The following is a 19,701-nucleotide window of genomic DNA, read 5'->3' on the forward strand; positions in this document are numbered from 1 at the left end:
CAGCCACATTGGAGGTTTACAGGACAGGGACAGATGTGTTCTGTCTGGACAGCTGCTAGCCTGGCATTATTTAAATGTCTGGCTTTTGGGAATCCAGGTAATAAAGCATGTTTATGGAAGACTGAGAAGGAGACGTAGAGCCTGTCCAAGGCAGGAGGAGACGTACTCTGCTGTCTTCTCTGAGAAGACCACCTTCTTCCAGGAAACTTGAAGTGTCAAGAGATGCTTCTGGGGAGAAGGGCATACACCCATGGCCACATCTGCCAGTTTGGTCTGGACAGTTACGGTGGGGACGGCCATTGTAACCAGACTACCCCGTGCCTGAGATAAAGGGGCTTTACCTGCACTTCTTCTCAACTTGACTCTCCAGCTCACAGGACTGTCCAGGTAGAAGCCCCGGGGCTCCCCTTCCAGCTCATGGTCAGCAGCTGGAAAGCAAAAGAGATCAAAACCAACTTCTTCAACTGGCCCCCAAGTAGTATTTGTAGAAAAACCCATTCTTTCTGAGATCTCCCCTTCCCATCTTACCAACATTTCCACTGGCTGCTCATTTGCTGTGTCCGGGAGCCAGTTGCTGTCGGCCTGGGAAATGAGGGGTGGGCATAGGGTGGGTGAGGGAGGGCCTCCGGGAGGGGCTATAACTAAATTGCCTTTCATGTCGTCTTGGAGTAAGAACAAAAGTAACGTCTTCTTGGTGCTGTGTTGTTGTGCCTCTCTATGGGGAGAGATCAGTGCTGACTTTCTGTTTATTACTCTACTTTGGTCAGTGTCCTTCCTTGTAACAGCTAGGTTTGGGGGGAAAGGACTCATGAATGCATTTACCTTTTCTAGCCACGCTCTGCAATCTCTTTTCCATTCAGTCTAGAAAACTGAGGCCAAGTATCTGGCTTAAATTTAAACAAATCAGGGATGGATTTCAAGGCCTGGGTTTGGGACAGCGTGCTGCTTTGGGCTTTAACCAGCTCTTGCCTCACTGGTCTCATCCACAAAATGGCGAAACTCTCAGACCCACTAGGATTGTTGGGAGCGTTCCAACACGGGTCATCCAAGGGCCACTGTTAGGATTCTCTTCAAATATGCGTCCTGCCTGTGCTGCGATTTGCTTAATATTTTCCTTTAAGTCAGTTCAAGTGTTCACTTAGATAAACTCATTTCAGAAGAAACGTATCAGTCCCAGACTAGAAAACCAGTATGACTTGCCATAAGTAGAAAGCAGGCATAGAGATAGAGAAATGAAAACAAAGCAAAGTTTTAAGTTCTAACTTAAGCCAAGTGCTTTCCTTGTTTGAAAGGACCTGACTGAGCACTGGAGGGTGGGTGGGCCCACCTCACCAGGGACTCTTGCAGCTGGAAAGGACTGTGAGAGAAGTCCCCAGAGGGCAACTTCCAAACTTTACCAGTGGATGTCGCTAATCACGAGTGGCATTTGATACCTTTTGGAACCATAGAAGTGAAACTGATGATATTAAAAAAATTTTTTTATTAAGTTTATGTATTTTGAGAGAGAGGGAGAGAGAGAGAGAGAGTGAGAGTGTGGGCGAGGGGCAGAGAGAGAGGGAGATAGAGAATCTCAAGCAGGCTCTATGCTGCCAACGCAGAGCCCAACACAGGGCTTGAACTCGCGAAACCATGAGACCGTGACCTGAGCCAAAACCAAGAATGGGACGCTTAACCGACGGATCCACCCAGGCGCCCCATGAAACTGACGATACTTTTAATGGCTATTATATGTGATTCAGTTTCTCCTTTCCCTTCCCCTCTTTTTAGCTCACCCCAGAAAATAATAATAATGTAGCAATAAGAGAAGCTAACATTTACTGAGCTCCTTTCTGCTAGGCTCTGTGTTAAGTGCTTTATGGGGATTATCTCAATCCTCATAAAATCCTTTCAAGAAGTACCCAAAATTCTCCGGCTTTGCAGCAGAGCGACCTCAGCTGAGGTCTGGTGAATAGCCCGGGCCGAAAATGTGCGTCTGGGGAGCGCCCCACCAGGCTGCGTGATGGTGAGCCCGCAGTCCCAAACACGGGCCCTTCGTCCCTTACCGGGGTGAACTCACTCCACTGTCCCCTGCCGGCCGGATGCTGGAAGAGGAGTGAGCAAGCAAGGGCGGCCCCTGCCTTCCTGTTGATGGGAAGTTCCTTTGAGCCTCAGCCTGGGGCCTGGAGAGGCATCGGGACTTACTGTTCCTGTGTGCCGCCCTGCCTGGCACTCGCTCTGGTGTCTTCTTTGGTTCCCTTTCACTCTCTGAACCTCAATTTCTGTCTTTAAACCTGGGAGGGATCTGGCAGACCGCTGGTCGGGGAGGAAAGGCCCTCCTGCGCTGATCTCTCCCCCTCTTTGCGGTAACTCCCCTGCCGCCCGGGCTACGGAAAAGCCAGCAGCGGGCCCTGAGAACGAGGTAAGTGAGCCAAAGAGAGCATTTGGCTTTTGTACCTCAGACCCTCCAGGCGTGGCTCCGGCGGAAGGCAGCTTGACTTTGCCAAATCTGTAGTTGGAGCCTGGAACGCTATCTGGACAGGCTCCTCTGTCCCCAGAGCTCACCACTGCAGGCACTTTACAAGTTTCTCGGCATTTTCCCAGCGAGGTCCCTGGGCCTCTCACAGCAACCAGCGGGGAGGGATTACTGACAGCATTTTATAGAAAAGGAAACCGACTGTCAGGGAAGGTGTTTTGCCCAAGGACACAGGAGTCAGGGCTGAAACACTTTGGACCACTCCATTCTAAAAGAGTGCTTTCTTCCTCCCCTTCTTCACGTGTGTGTCTAAATATACAAATTATATATTTTTAGACAACATAAATGATGGGTTACACACATAATGTATTTATGCAGTCCACTCCCATTATAAGGAGTTCTAACTACAGATACAGCAAAATGCCCCTGGACTCCAGCTCAATCCCCCTCCCCTCCCAAGAAGTAACCGCTCTTCTATCTGGCTTCTGTAACTCACGGACGTGTCCTGTGTATCCACATATGTATAAATGTACAGATAAAAATCTATGGTCTTGTTTTGTTCTTAAACATAAATAATGCTTGTGTATCATGATCTGCAACTCCGCTTTTCTTTCGGGACACCGGAAGCGTCGTTTCACATCAACACATGTGATTCTTGGTTCTTTTTAGTTGCTGTGTGCGTGCCATACGGATGCCACACGGCCTGCGGTGTTGATTCCGTCACCGTCTGGCCGTATCCCGTGTCTGGGTGGGGCACCTGAGGCCCGCATCAAAATCAGCAGCCTCTGTTTTCCTGGGACTGTGCTAACCATATGAAGGTCAGCCGGAATGGGTTCAAGTTTAAGGGGCAGCTTGCCTTCGGGAGGCGGCCAGCCCCTGACTGGGCTTTAGCCAAGCCTCCCTTCCAGGGACTGAGACACTCTGCCCAAGTTGCACAGACTTTGGAGGCAGACTGACAGCATCCTGCTTTCACCACTTCCTAGACGCGTGCCTTTGAGCAAGATATTTAACCCGCTAAACCCTAATTTCCCCAACAGTAAAGCAGGAGACATAATGATCAGCCACACTGAAAGTCAGAATGAGGATGCATGGAAAGCCCTTGGTAAATGCTCTTAAAAATGCTTTCATAGGACCAGTATTTCCTTAATGGCCTCACCAGTTCTGTTTCCTATCACTCTGGAATATGGTCGAAGGAACAGAAGGTGAAGATCACTAAAAAAAGAACCCCTTTCATAATAAAGGGAATTACAGTGGAAGCGATACTATGTCCACTTGCCTCACACTTTGCGGTTTCTGGAGGCTCTCGCTGCACCTTCACAGGTGCCCTGGGGGTGGGCGCGTTTATCCGAGGCTCCAGGGTAGAGGCTGTGACCATCTCCAGGTCACTTGGCGGTCATTTGAGGGGGTTAGAATTTGCATCCACATCCTTGGATCCCCCGGTGAAGTCCCCGTAAGAGCTGTGTGCCAGCTGTGATTTACAGAGACCATTAGGGCCTGCATCCGGCCGCACTGGAGGAGAGACACAATGGTCTCGAACACCGACATTAATGCAGTCATCCGTCCAAGAAACGTTTCTTAAAGCCTTTTAAAGCTGTGCCAAGACACTGCACCACAAGCTGGTGACAAGCAATTGAATGGATGGCGGGGCAGCTCAGTTGTCTATGGCAGGTGTGTGGCCCGGGGGCCAGATGCTCCGGTCTGTAAACTAAGAATGGCTTTTACTTTGTAAAGTGGTTGGCAGACAAGGTATCTCGTGACACGTGAAAATTGTGGGAAATTCAAATCCGTGTCCACAAATAAAGTTTCACTGTAGCACAGCCATGCCCACTGGTTGACACAGGCTCTGTGGCTGCTTTCATGCTCCAACACCAGGGTAACTGCCATGTGGGGCCTCAAGTAATTACTATCTGGCCCTGTGCGAAAAGTGTGCCGACCCCTGCTCTAGGGCAATCGCTATCCAGCCTTTCATTCCATAGACACCGACCAAACGTCACTATCGTCGTCTTCTTCCAAGACTGCTGCTTTTTTTATTTGTTCCAACCTGGGTATCTTGAGAAGGATTTTAGCGCTTCCCACTGCACTTGCTCTAACAGCGGGCGAGGAGAGGAGCCGGTAAGAAACCACTAAGTTAGAAAGCAGCGGCCTCTAGCGGCTCATCTAAGCATCGTTTCCGTGATTTGGTGACTATGGTTACACCTGAAAAAACAGGGTAGCTGGGAGTCTAAGTGTTGGGGGTTTTGTAGTAGTTTGAAATATCTAGATTGTTTTGTAATTTGTTTCCTGCTTTTTGCTGGTCACACCTCTAACCTGCAGAGTACAACACTCTCTTTTAGTTAAAAGGGAGATTAGTGGAGTTAAATACAAGGTAATGGCGTACTGGACTCAATGGCGTACTGGACATTCTTCCCAGTGTTAACAGAATTTTGTCTTCAGAAAAGAACTCTGGCGAGAGACACTGATTACCATTCTATTTTAGTGTGTGAATTTCTGGCGTCCCTACATATTTCTGTGGACATTAACGATAGATAGGGAGGCAGCCCAATGGGAATGACCCTTGAAGTGCCTTAACCGGTTCTCGACCATTAAGTGAGAAAATTTCCCTCTCTGAGCTTCAATTAATCTCCTGTAAGTGAAAAGCTTGGCCTGGGCAGTCTCTAAGAGCCCTCACACCTCATACACACCCGAAGCACGTATGGCCACTCGGAGAGGGTGGGCAACACTTTTCCACAGAATTTCGGTTTAAACGTTTTGTTGAGGTCACTCAGCTAGCCAGTGGCAACGCTGTCCCTCGAACGTAGGTATCGCTTTAAAGCTTTTCGTGCTCCTGACCCCTGGCCCTACACATAATATTGCATGTATCACCGCCAAATTAGGGTAATTTCTCCCCCTGCGAAAGGAGAAAGGCCATCTCATGGTGACGAGGTATTTGGGGGAAATTCTGCTCTTCTCACTGTTCCATCACGTAAGAGTTCGAGTTGAACATCTTGCAGCCACTGAATTGTAGAGAAAAAGAGATGAGAAACTGGATTACGCTGAAATCTTAGACACAAATCTACACGTTCCTTTTCTGTACAGTAGCTGCTACTCTTCTTTGAAAAGAGGGATTCAGATCCAAGGCCAGAAAAAAGTTTTTAATAAACTTTTATTTTTATATTCAAGATAAAGCATATACACAATTGAATGTGGAAATAAATAACTAGAAATGCTTTGGAAACTTCCATTTCCCCCCTCAAACTCAGTTTTTTTTTTTTTTTTTAAACTCATGAATCTTTTTATTTCATTTTAAGAAATACGGCAACTATAATACTAAGGGGAAAAAAAAACACACCATTTTGTACACAAACATAAAGTTGCCTCTGACTATTGGGTTTAGTTGGTTTTAATCATAACACAAAAAAAGCACACAAGACACAAAAAGACTCTTCAACAGATTTACTCAAACAGCTTTGCTCGAGAAGAAAAAGGCACAGATTTAAGGGGATGACAATGATTATCAAGAATATAGTAAATTGGGGGCTCAGCCAAAAAGTGACACTTTATGAACTAAGTCAGGAAAAATGAACGAAAATGAACGAAATGAACTCTTTCCAATTATCTGCCTTCATTAAAATGAATTCTTAAATTAAATTGTATAAACATATGATATAAAGTTGGTACTCAGGAACTGTCTTTGTATGTTTTCTTTATGTACAAATCTTTGTATACAACTTCAGTGTTCCTTGTACATTTCCTATATACCAAAATGTGCCAGGGCTTCCAAACTGCATGCCCTGAATCCCTGTGGCCCTCGGCGGCAGCTGAGCGACCCCAGCGGCTTTCCGCCAGAATACCTGGAGAGTAGGAGGGACCAGTCAAATGTAGTCATCTTCAACCGGCTCCCCATTGACGTCACAATAGTGGATAAAAATTGCCACTACTCGCTGAAACACACCCTTCTTCATTTGACGCATCTCCGAGATTTCCTCTCCTATTGTTTCCATACAGATGTCTGCAGACAGCTGCCCTTTCCTTCGAGGAGCGTAGATGGTGCCTTGGAAATTAGAAAGTAAAGGGGAAACACGTATGATTACCAGAATCATTTGGAAAGGCCCTGATTAAGCCGGTCCATGAGATATGCCTATATCCTGTAATGCGATGGGACGGAAATATGTTCAGCTCTTGAAATGGGTCCCCTTATTACAGACATGCCATGTTTGGTGCCCAAGACAGCATGCATGATTAAAGGCCCAAGCTGACAACGCACCAGACAGGTAAGTCATGTATACATGTACGTGTAGTTTTTCAAATCTATTTCTTCACCATATATATATATTTTTTTTTTCTTCACCATATATATATATTTTTTTTTCTTCACCATATATATATATATATATTTTTTTTTCTTCAATGTTTATTTGAAACACATTGAAGATGTGTGAGAGAGACACAGAGGGCGAGCAGGGGAGGGGCAGAGAGAGAGGGAGACACAGAACTCGAAGTAGACTCTGAGCTATCAGCACAGAGCCCGACGCAGGGCTCAAACCCACAAGCCGTGGGTTCATGACCTGAGCCGAAGTCAGACACTTAACCGACTGAGCCACCCAGGCGCCCCTCCTCCTAAAATGTTTTTTAAAAACTTCCTACAAATGGGTACTCAAGAGTGCTAACACTCAGAGAAGAACTATATTCAAAAGATCCTTTCATATAATTAGCATAAATGGAACAATTTCAAAATAATATAGTTGACAAACTCTTAATAAAGAGCAAGAAAATTATAAACATTTAGGTAATAAAAATATCTAGCTAGAAAAATCTGTCTCAAGGACTCCTGCCCGCCAACCTTCATATATCCCTAGTAAATCAACTGATTACTGTACAAATTTAGAGCTGCTGTTTGCGGGGGGAGAAGCGAACGCTAACAAAAAGCAAATAAAAACAATTATACAGGAAGCAGTTACAGGCTACACTGCTTTTAACTCAAACGAAGTATGAAGCATCTAACACAGCAGGATATACTCAAACTGGAGAATACAAATCAAGTCAGGTCATAATTACTTTCTTCATCGTCTTCAAAGTCATATCTGGCGAAGCTGTTGGGTTCTGCTGCCCGCAATGATCTCAACCAAGGGAAGTCAGAGATCATGGAATACGGAGCTCCATCCACAACCCCTGAAAGAAGACGACACGTTAACAGCGCTGCGGCCGGGGCAGTAAGGACGGGGCCAAACACGGTAGTGTCCTGTAAGCACAATGTAAAGTGTGCTTTCATTCACGATGGGCAAAAAAGGGCTGGACCAGAAGGGTCCATTCTAATTCTAGCTCTGCTGCTATTTGGTCATGTGACCTTGGTCACCCTCTGGTTCCTGGAAAAGCCTCGCTTTCTCCCTCTCTTTATATAAAATGAAGAAGTTGAGACAGGTGCCCTAAAGTCACTTCCAACTCTCAGACTATACAGCAAGTTTAATTTTCTTCTACCTTTTGTGTTTCGACACTGCTTCTGATTAGGTGGGGGATGGCAATGACTCACACAGGGAGAGTAGGGTTTATCTGGCCCCTGCTACCTGCAGACAGTCAAAACACCCATCACCTTGACAAACTGTAAGGCTCCCACTCCTCTCTTCCTTAGGACCTGTCTCTCCATCTAGTTAGTTAACCAGCTAGTTAATTTAGCTTCCCAGCCATTTGTAAATGCTCACCTTCTAAAGTATAGATTTCTCTCCCCCACGGGTACTTGGGATATTTCTTTAAATCATCCTCACTTCGCGTGGCTTCAGGGAAGAATTCGTACTTAATGAGCTCTCTGGAGGCAACAAAAAAAAAAAATTAAAAATTACAAAACCGGAAATAATGTTGGGGTGTGGGGTAGAAAGGACTGTCAAAATTGTATCAGGCCTAGATTCTAGGGAGCATCTCAAACGAAGTATTAAATAGCTAACAGAAGCAGAAGACGAGAAGAGGATAACATATCTAGTCAGTTCAAAGTTACTTTCTTCACTACCTTCAAAATCCTATCGGGGAAAGAGAGAAAGCCACTCTCTAATCAAATGTCGTTTGTGTAAGGTGCTTAATAAAACATTTATATAACAAAGGCATAAAAAGTCCAATTTTCTGATGATACAAAATGTCACAGTTTTAAGATCTTTAATTTTATCTTTTCCATGCCCTAAGGCTAAAGGAATGAAGTCAAATGTATACGTACAGTCTGTTCCTGCAATTTTTCTCTAAGTTCAGAAATAAAGTTACAAATACGCATGCATGCACTTTAAGTCCCCATTTCCCTCAGTTTTTTTTTACATGTTATATTTCATATGTTTCGGTGCCTGAAAAGCCCAGACAAGTATCATTTACAATAAAGAACAACTAGGTTGTGTTTCTGGGAACCCCTCCCATAGGCAATGACTGAAAAGGCCTCCAGGGACCACAGATGACTTACTGATTGATGTTTGCTATGGTATCCATCCAGCTGCGGATACGCACTTTGTTCCGGACATTGGGAGGGTTACTGAACTCGTGGATAATACAGATGTGATAGGGGTAGGGACCACTAAAGAGCTTCTGTTCCAATGTTAGTGTGTCCACCTGGGGAAGACATCACAGAGAGGGCTTTGGACAAAGAAAGTGAATGCCTTAGAAATCTAGCTCCTTAGAGCATGAACAATCTTTCTTCGGGACCTCAGTTTTAAAGTCTCGGGTAGATTTGAAAGTCAAATTCAGTCCTGAGCACAGCTGGCCATGTGGGGAGTGGGGCTCAGCAAAATTTTTCTACCTGGCAATCTCCCTGATTTCCATCTCATGGTCATATTAATATAAATGCCCACTACAGCAAGGAATCCAGATGCAGGTAAGTGACCCCAGGAAATCACTTCGGAGTATGTCTTTCACAGGTGTAGGTACTGGCTGTGTCATAGAGCTGCGGATGTGTACTGTTCTATCCTCTATCCAAACTGGCCCACTGCCAATCCTAATGGCAGAACACATTTCCTTGCCCCCCTTGTGGCCTTTACTCACTTGCTTTCTTCTCATGGAGTGCCCTCTTCCCCATCTCTCTTCTGCAATCCCATCCTACCATCTTAGTGGCATACGTGTCTACTCCTACCAGAAAGGCAAACTTCTCGAGAGAAGGATGATGCCCTGTGGATTTTTCAGCCCCCCAAAATTATAAACAAAGGATGTGTTTGTTGAAATGAATCTTTTGGGGCCAGGCTCAAACAGTGACTACAACAATTATATACTATTTCCTTTAAACTTTATTTTGGCATCACACCAAGCAGAGTCTTACGTATGTTTGCACTTTTTATCTCCCTCAGTGTTACTGAGAAGTAATTGACATACATCACTGTATAATGTAAGACATACAGCAGGACAGTGTGATTTACCTATACTGTGAAATGTTAACATAACAGGTTCAACTAACATCCATCTTCTCATAGAGATACAATAAAAAGAAAAAAATTAATAAGGAGGATAGGACCTATCAAAGGATTGCTTACTATATGCAACTGTTCTAACACTACGTATATTAATTTAACTATCACAGTAAGTGTACGTTTTTAGTCTAATTGTATAGCTGAAAAAACTAAGGCAAAGCAGCTAAGTAATCCGCTCCCTGTCAGTGAATGAGAATGTGAATCAGGCGGTCTGAAACCAGAGTCTGTGTTCTTAACGGGCAACTTTTAATAAGTACTTCAACGACTGCCCTCATCCTGTTGCTTGGTAAGAACCCACAAAAATCTAACAGAGAAACGTTAATGAGGAAGACTGGCAAGGTGGTCTAGTATGGCTAAAAGAACTGTGTAGAATCTAAAGAATCATGACCACGGGTTGAGCCAATGACTAAATCCCAAGTCCAAAAAGGTGGGAGACTTAAAAAAAAAAAAAAAAAAATCACTGCAACATCCCTCAGAAAAGAGCAGAGCTCGTTACCTGCTGCATCGGGCGGAGGTATATGATGCGGTTTCTCTCAGGAGGCATCCGTAGGATCTGGTCTAGTACTTGATCCATATTCAGTTTCTTGCACTGTGCGTAGTCAAATCGATTTACGATTGGTGCATTTTCTACTTTTAAATGTTTCAGTACCCTGCACCTGGTAGCTACAAAATGGAAACGATAAGCTCCATGAATAGGTCGTACAAAGTAATATAGCAGTCAGTGTACCGCCCACTTGACAATGATCTTTGGAGGACCGGGCCGACTTATATTAGCAAAAGATGGTGCAGACATGAACATCTTTAACACAGGTCAAGTACTCTCATAAAGTACAACTAACAGTTATCAAAGTGATTTGAAAACATGATTCTGCCCTGTTCAAAAGAAGGTGGTCACTCCCTCCCACTGAAGGAACTTTTTCCTAAGATTTTACTTTGAGGAGTCCACATTCCAGAGAATGACTTTGCTTAACCATACAAATTGTTTAGAAAAGATTTACTGAAAAGAATGAATGATGGTAACGGTTAAATTTTATGGGTAATGTTCAAATAAACCTAGAATAATTTCCATATATTATTTTACATTCACCCACAGGAAACGAGCCGAGTTGATTTCAATTCCTATCATAAGTATAAAAAGAAAACCTTAAAAGACCCAAAAATATTTGGATACTTTGGTCTGAAGCTGTATAGTTCGATGTGGTAGCCACTAGCCACCTGTAGCTTTTTAAATTTCTATTAACTAAAATGCAGTAAGATTAACACTTTAGTTCATCAGGCATTAGCCACAGTTTGAATGTTCAATAGTCACATGTGGCCAGTGGTTACCATATCAAACAGTACAGATACAGAACATTTTCATCACTGCAGAGTTCTATTAAAAATGCTGGCCTGAGGGATGTCTGGGTGGCTCAGTCGGTTCAACGTCTGACTTTGGCTCAGGTCACAATCTCAGTCTGTGAGTTCAAGCCCCACACCAGGCTCTGTGCTGACAGCTGAGCGCCTGGAGCCTGTTTCGGATTCTGTGTCTCCCTCTCTCTGTTCCTCCCCCACTCATGCTGTCTCTCTCCTCTCTCTCAAAAATAAACAAACATTAAAAAAATATATTTAAAAAAATGCTGGCCTGAAAACACGATTAAATATTCTCCCTGTTTAACATGTAAAGTGTAGGATTATAAAGAAAAATAACTGTTACATAATAAATGCATTTAACTGCAACAGTATGTTCAACTTCAGAAAAATATCCCTTTCCTCTATTTTTAACCTCAAAGTTCATTCTAATCCAATTTTTACTATGGACTTCAACTTAGTCCAATTCAAGAGACAATCAGATAGAAGAGATAAAACCATAATCAAACTGATACGCTTGATTTCTTTAATAAGACACCTCATGATGTCCTTGACCCAGATGTCCCCACCTCCCTGTAACCAGCTTGATGTCAGAGGGCTGAGCCAAGTCTCTGTCTTTCTGGCTTATTTTCTCCTTCTGTGACCTGGCAGGAAGAAGGGCAAGCAGGGCAGGGGACAGGAAAGGAGGAAAAGAGAGCGGACGAGATGGTGATACAGGTTTCAATGTGCACCTTTAGAGAAGACATGGGGTGAATGAATCATCAGCGTCAGGCGCCAGTCAGATTCTCCAAGAGATGAACAGAGAAACGAATGAGAGGTCAAAAGGCAGCAGAGTCCAAAGGCTGAGAGGAAGATTCTCAGACCTCAGAGCGGGGAGCACTGCCGGGGTTGCCCTGCTGTTATCACCCCTGAGCTTTTGATGTGCCCCTATTGTGTTTTACAAGTAGACAGTCGTTCAGTAGACAGTCTAAAACTTCATCGGTTGGAATGGAGTAAAGTACCACTCTTAAGGGTGAACATAGGGTCTAGAGTTTTCTAGAATTCAGGAGAGAGGTAGGGTTTATTTCTTAGTTTTATCTCTTCTTTCTGGGATTCTCCTGGTTTATGACAAACTGGTAAGGATTACCTAGCTTTGTTTATTACCAGTAACATAAAAGTGCAAAAAAAAAAAAAGGAAGCCCCTAATACTGCAACACTAATAGAATAAAAATTAACATCTGGTAAGCTTTTAGAGGTCAGACCCTCTACTACGTGTACGTGTACATATACACATAGACACACACATGTGCACACACATCACTGCACTTAATCCTCACAAATATGTGTTTATAGGGTAAGCATAATTATGCACACTTTACAGATTGAAAAAGATGAACACAGAGAATATAGAACTTGTCCAAGGCAACAAACATGTCATAGCTTCATAATTCCACACGGATAGATATCAAAACTATAATTTTGAGTGAAAATGGAAAAATGGGCATACTATATATCTGAAATTATAAAAGCTCACACAAGTTAACACCCTGTTATTCGTTCAGAGGTAAACATGTACGTAAGTAAAGATGGACTGGAAACACGCGGACTGAGAAGAAAAGTGGGGCCTGGACTAAAGATATTATGCCAGGAACTGAGGTGATGATCAACCACGTCAATCAAATCTAGAGCCGTTAAGCACCTCAGGCCCAGTCACCAGTGCCCACAGAACATGAACACAAAAGCTGTCCAATGTCCTACAGCTTGGCAAATGGTAGGGACAGGACTCAAGCTGAGATCGACCGGACTCCAAAGCCCATACATGTTGTTAATCTGCTCTGTTAGATCAAGTAACAATTACCACTTGGAGGAAAGCAGAGGAGAGGCTATTTTATAAGAAGAAGCCTCTGCACACGGTCCCTCACAAACACTATGGAGTAACTGAGAATGACAACAAGGACAGAATGACAAATAACCCGACGTAATGATTCCTTGGAAAAAAAAAGAAATGTTATTGTAGTATTTATGAGTCCTTAATTCTTTAAACTCATTCTTGACGCTCTTGTATGACCCAGGCCTTAAGACATACCGTGGATGAACATCATCTTGGGACAGTCTTTTAGCACTAGATCTGTGATTCCACAGTTGGTCATAGTGACTCCAACAAGATTTTTGGATTTTAATACGAGGACCTACAAAGAGAGAAACTTTAAATGATGTATCTTTCTGCAGATGTTTTTTTAAAGCTTAAATGTTTTCATTGGCACAAGCTACAAAGCAGCTGTTACCAATTTCTTCTCTTTTAGGGCAAAAAAATTATATGTATAAAGATGGAATCTGGAGTCATTATTCAGGACCTTGGCTAGACTGAAAGTTAAGCGAGGGTTTTTTTTTCACCTGCACATGGTCATCCTCAATCACAGGGTCGCTGGTACTGGTGGACTTATCTGCTGTCCGTTTCCGCTTCATGGCATGCCGTGGCTTTGTTTTGGCAACCTCTAGAAAAGGCAAGAGGAAAATCCAAACTTCAGCTTTTAGCTTTCTTTCCTCCAAGAGAATGCGCTCAACTGCGTATGTATGAACTCTGTCAAGGTGACTCTCAAATCTAGGACTTGGTTCCCAACAGAATATAATCGGATTATATCCCAATAGAACATAACTGCTATTTCCAACTGACTATTCCAAAACAACATCACCCTCCAGGATCTCAGACTTCCTGACATCAAATAGGTTATCCCTTTTCATGCCTCGGCAATCTAGTTAACATTCCCATCTTTAGTCACTCAACTCATCCTAAAATACTGTTGGTGAATTAAACTCCCCACTTTCCTGCTAAACCACTTTAAATTACTAACTTAGTAAATTACTAACTTAGTAAATATGTTTCAAGGGCTGACACCTGTTCTTAATTTTATCCTACTCCATGTCCTGGTCATCTGACACTGCCAATGCATCTGAAGCCAAAAATCATTCTAGCTCCTTCTGCCCAGAACACCTTTTCCTGACCTCACTTTCTGAAATTCGATCCATTCCTGAAAGGTCTAGCTCAAATACCACCTGCTCTAACAAATCACCTGGGTCCCCAAACCTTATAAATGGTTCTGTAATTCCCTGAAAACTTATTTCTCAACTTATACCGAAAGCTCCTTGAAGGCAACAAGACCGCTTTATTTCACCTTTGAGTCAATGTCAGCCACTAGCAATGATCTAAAATGAACATTTACTGAACGAATTGAACTCAACGTTCACCGAAATGCATGACGGATACGTAAATGGAATAACAATAATGGCAAATATTTACTGAGCACTTACTGTGTGTCAGGCACTTTTCTAAGTGTTTTACTTGTATTAACTAATTTAATCCTTAAAACAGCCCTCTGAGAGAGATTATTCTCCCTGTTTTACACACGAGGAAATAGAGACATGGGACACCAGAAGAGCCTGCCGTCATGGAAGGGTGGAAGCAGGAGGCAATGCCAGGCCATCTAGTGCTCGTCACTATGCTAGAAAACCTGTGGTCTCATTTATCTGCCAGATCCTTCTTAGTAAGGCCCTGACTCATTTACTAGTGTTGTTGTAACACATGATAGTTTAATTACGAAAGCAAGTGTTATCTTGATTTTATCTAAATGCAAGGTCTAAATTCATCTCTAAAACTTTAACAAGCACATATACATTCTAAGACAAGACACTAAAAAAAAAATCACCGTCCTCATTTTTGATAAGCATTCTGTAGCAGAGCATTTACTGCATGCAATTAGGTTGATCTTCATGAATTAAATCTCACCACACTGCTTTCATCCTACTTGGTACTTCTGTAACCTCAAACGTCAACGGTTAGCAAGAAAGACAGGGAAACAACGTGCAAATACTGCAAATTCCCAGAGGCTTGGGCTAGAGACGACTCTAGAGATCTAATCTAAGTGCTTTTCTTTTTACACACCAGAACCTTTCCTCCACCATCTGAAATCTTTGGGAAATCTTACTATGCAAACCCACTGGAAGCAGCTGCTATTGGTGAAACCTAAAAGGGAGCCTCAGAGTTCTACCCATCAATCTTCCGCTAAAGACCCTGAACCCAAACAAAACCCTGGGGTTTCAGAAAAAAGATGAGGACTACTGATCTAGCTAACCCACTAAAGGCCTTCTTCCACAGTATTCCTGAAGGAACGTCATGTAAAATCTCATCATCTTTATTGACAAGGAACCTGCTAAACGCAGCACATGTCACATGGCAGACAAAAGTCATAATCAATAATGGGAACTGGTTTGTCTCCCAGTACCCCAAAAATGAAAACAAAAAACAAAAAAAAGTCTGTTTCAATTCCTTCAGGACAATTTTGAAAGTAGAATCTTCTCTTAGCATTCTCTTTTCATGATCTGATTTTCAAACTTTTCACCTTCCTGGATTGCTCTCTTTCCTCTCCCCTTTAATTGATCAGAACATGGGGTTCAAGGTTAAATTTCCTGCTCTCCAGAGTGCCCAAATTGGCAGTTCATATTTTCTAAGAAAAGTTACAAAACTGAGTCACACTTTATATGTAGATAAGCATCAAAAACAAAGGCTTCCTTCCCATGGTAAAAGAAAAAAAGAATTTGTCATTTTTTTTTTCTTCTCATGCTTCCCTCTTTGTTTAAGAACAATTCATAGTGATTTCATACATCCACCAGCATCAACATACCTCATATGTTGGTTCCTACCACTTATTAAGTTGACAATTATTCACTGAGCCCCAAACCATGTAACACACAATGCTAGAAATTGGGAATAAAATTGCAAACAAGAAGACACTCTCCCTGCCCTCATGGAGCTCAGTCTATTGGAAAGACAGACAGTAAAACACAGAATTATGACACAGTATAGTTAACATTGGCGTAGAAGATGCTACAGAAATACAGAAAACAAACCAATTCAGTCTTGGGATGTCAGGGAAAGAGGTTAGTATTTATGAGAACCATACCATATTAATCTTAAATGCTATTCTTTGACAATCCAATTAGTTATTTTTGTGATATTTATTTTATAAAGTATACAGTGAGGATACAAAGAGCAACTTACAGTCATTTATTCCGAAAATAAGAATTCATGACATAACTACGTTAGCTTCTAACAGTTTTAACACTACATAAGAAAACCAAAGTAAAAGCTCAAACATTTTCTTTGATAAAGTGATATTAAAAAATCCATAACACTCGATCAAGTTTGTTCTTTTATTAGTCTGTATTTTTCTCCTTAAAACTCTGAAGAGCAGAATGGCCAACAGATATCAAAAAACATGCTGGATCAAAAATAGCAAGTTGAAAGCCACTCAAATAACTTGTTCTTTCCAAATGAGATCCAGATAATACTAAAATTAGCACTTTGACATTTCTCTAGAAAAGCTGTTACTGAACGTAAATGGACATTTGTACTGTTTAAAAAAATATGAGGAAATCATATATCTACTGTACGATCAGCTACACACACATTAGAAGCCTTCTCAAATTGAAAAAAAATCACACAAGAAAACAGATGTAATTTACCTAAAAAAGTAAAAATGAGATTTTTTTTTTATTTCTAGAGAATTATTTCAGCTAAGACAAGTTCTAGTCCTGAAACAAGTCCGAAGGAAATGGTAAAGAGGGTAACAGAACATGAATGATTTACATTAAAAACAAAAACAAAACAAAACCCCCCAAAACAGCAGCAACTGAAAAGTTTACTCAGGGACAAAGGACAAAATGGGAGACAGAACAGTCCCTAAGTGGGAAGACTCCATGCTGTAAAAATGACAATTATCTTTTCAGTAGATCGATGTAATGGAATTCTAAACAAAAACCAAGATTTGCTTGTGGAGCCTGACAAAATCATTATAAAATACAACCATAAAAATGAATGAGACATGCATGACTAGCCAAGGAAATTTTGAAGAAGAAGAATGAAAGAGGACAGAACACGGGAACAGAACAGAATGGCCAGAGATAAACCTAAGTATATGTAAAGTACGTGATAAAAAAGCATCTCAAAAGAATGAGAATGGAGGTCAATGAATAGTACTGAAATAACTTAGTGACAATTTGGAATAAAAAAATAAAGCTCACCGCCTGCAGGTTAAAATAAAGAGCTAAAATAAACAAATGAAAAACAAATCAGATGTAAACAATGACTGGAGGCATATTCAAGGAAGGTCTTCCACGGCAGAAAAACAAAGAAATCAGAAAGGGGAAACTTGTAGATGTGACTTTACAACCATGAAAAACCATGCAACAAAAGGCATCGTCATGGGGAGTTTCCGTTTAATGCGCACACAGTTTCCACTTGGGAAGATGAAAACGTTCAGATACATGGTGGTGATGGTTGCAAAACAATGTGAATGTATTTACTGCCAAAGAAATGTATACTTCAAAATGGTTAAAATGGTGAATTTTACGTTATGCATTAAAAAAAAAAAAAACGATATGATAAAACACTTAAAATTCCAGCTTGGGGAAGTATTTTCGTCGTACGCCAGAACTAGTGTCTGTAAACCGTAGTGAAATGTTGAAGTAGAACTTATATTTAATTATGAGTTTATGCTACTATGATGATTAGCACACAGTGAAGGAAGAGCTCATATTTATCTTAGGAAAGCTTTTTTTTTTTTTTTTTTTTTAGTTTAGCTCCACATGATTTGATAAGCTCAGTTCTATTTGGTAAACAAAAACACCCTAACTACATTCTGGAGCGGATTTTAAGATTTTAAAAGTGAGGGAGACCTGGAAAAAATTAAAATATATTATTATTCATTGATAGCTATTCATGACTTAATAAAACAGGAGAGATTACTTAAAAATAAGGTCAGAAATAAAAACTATGGTTGAGAAATATGCTTACCCCACCCAACCCAATGCCTTGACATATACATCATAAATATTAATGAAATTACACACATACATACATATATATATGTTTTCAGTGTATTTTCACCAAAAAGAATTCTCAGCTAAATTACCCACTTACCTGCTCATCTCTTGGCAAACCTACCTGGAAGCAAAACTAGATTTCAGGAAAAACTACTAAGTACTGCAGAGGCAGACAGAGGGGCAAACCCCTATGTTACGTTCCCCAGCCTCGGCAACTTGAGGTCCTCACCCTTTGGCTAAGGTTTAAAGCTTCACTGAGGGTTACGACTCCCCTCAGTGTGGGATGGGAGCAGAGTCACACGGGACTTAGACATCAGCATCAGTACTGTATTTAGGGTCAATATACACACAATTATATCTCTCTTAGCGGCTTGACTATTTGAGTTTTCCTGGGGTGGATGTTTTACAAGCTCTTTTACACACCTCCCTCCGCCCCCGCCCCCACCCCCCACCGCTGAAAATAAGTTCAAACTCTGCATGATTGATCACAGATCCCCCAACACACAATTCAATCCGCCAAACTGGCTTTAGGCAAGAAAACATATAGAATGAGCTCATGCCCTTGTCAAGGCCTAACCTGCAGTCGCTAATCCTGGCAGCATTGTCATACCTGACTCAGATACCAGCGGTACATGGGAGAGTCTGCTCCTCGCCCTTGTTAGGGGCCTCCGAGGGTAGTCTTCATTAGACTGCACGTCACAGCTCTCAGGCTGGGAGCTCCCCCTCCTGTCCTCACCTGTAGCCCCAGAGCCACTCCCATTAGTCCTCTCATCATGTGCTGGGCCTGAAGACCCCCCTTGTGGCAGAGTCCTAAAGGAAAAGGCGGATCTCGTACCATCCGGGCCATTCACAACACAGGCTCGGCTGGTTGAAGGACGTTCCTCATCAGAACACCTGCTAGTTCTCCTTTGGGGTTCCTGGGGCCTGTGACAGCAGCATCTGGGGCAGACAGAACTCTCTGCATCTCCCTCCTCCATGGCCTCAGAGTCCTCTGACCCACCGGGGGAGCAGACACACTGCCTGGACACATCCACTTCTGAAGGGCTAGGCTCGGAAGAGCCGCCGCTGTTCACCGTCCTTACAAAGTCGGGGCTTTGAGAAGCAGTGCTGTGTGAGCTGGAGGCTCCCGCTGTGCTGGCGGTGGCGCTGCTGCAGCTGGGATACACATCCTTGTTTTTTTTCTTTTCAGGAATATCCCTAGCTGCTTTCATATCGGCTTTGATCTGCTCACTGGTGACCTGACAGCCTTTCTCACAGCTGCTTTCCTCGAGGGGACACTGCTTCGACTGGCCCATCTGATGGGAGCTGTACCTCTTTCGAAGTGGAGTCTTGCCTTTTCCACTTACTGCTTACAGAAAAAGAAGAACGGCCCGAGGAAAAGAAAAGATTTCAGTACAAATTCTGGACAAAAGGCAAGAGTAAATCTGGAACAGGAAACAACGTACACTAGTTTTCCTAGAGCATAATGGTGACATCACTCAGCTGCTCAAAAAACTCCCTGTGGTCTCTACTGCCTACCTGGTTTATTCTCCTCAGTTCAGCCTCCAAGGCCCATCATGATCTAATGCCAAACTACCCTTCTGGTTTCGTCCCCTCTATATACACTCTACACACTATAGCCCAAACCTGTCTCTCAAC

The 19,701-nt window shown here is 42.5% G+C and overlaps 1 protein-coding gene across 8 annotated transcripts in view; it reads right to left on the reverse strand.

Annotated features, from left to right (window-relative positions):
* Nucleotides 1-5,869: 5,869 nt before the first annotated feature.
* The window catches only part of FBXO38 (F-box protein 38), a 56,376-nt gene continuing 42,544 nt past the window's right edge, over nucleotides 5,870-19,701 (reverse strand). For 4 of the 8 annotated variants that reach the window (XM_043598400.1, XM_043598442.1, XM_043598407.1 and 1 more), the window contains 8 exons: nucleotides 18,674-19,408; nucleotides 13,579-13,679; nucleotides 13,271-13,373; nucleotides 10,355-10,521; nucleotides 8,865-9,010; nucleotides 8,128-8,231; nucleotides 7,487-7,600; nucleotides 5,870-6,482 (listed from right to left, as the gene is read on the reverse strand). In XM_043598400.1, coding sequence (XP_043454335.1) covers nucleotides 6,304-6,482; nucleotides 7,487-7,600; nucleotides 8,128-8,231; nucleotides 8,865-9,010; nucleotides 10,355-10,521; nucleotides 13,271-13,373; nucleotides 13,579-13,679; nucleotides 18,674-19,408 — 1,649 coding nt within the window. In that variant the 3' untranslated portion in view covers nucleotides 5,870-6,303. The remainder of the gene's footprint in view (nucleotides 6,483-7,486; nucleotides 7,601-8,127; nucleotides 8,232-8,864; nucleotides 9,011-10,354; nucleotides 10,522-13,270; nucleotides 13,374-13,578; nucleotides 13,680-18,673; nucleotides 19,409-19,701) is intronic. The other 4 variants (XM_043598424.1, XM_043598433.1, XM_043598452.1 and 1 more) reach the window with 2 other exon arrangements.

Source organism: Prionailurus bengalensis, chromosome A1 (genome assembly GCF_016509475.1).
Source record: "Prionailurus bengalensis isolate Pbe53 chromosome A1, Fcat_Pben_1.1_paternal_pri, whole genome shotgun sequence".
Taxonomy (NCBI): Eukaryota; Metazoa; Chordata; class Mammalia; order Carnivora; family Felidae; genus Prionailurus; species Prionailurus bengalensis.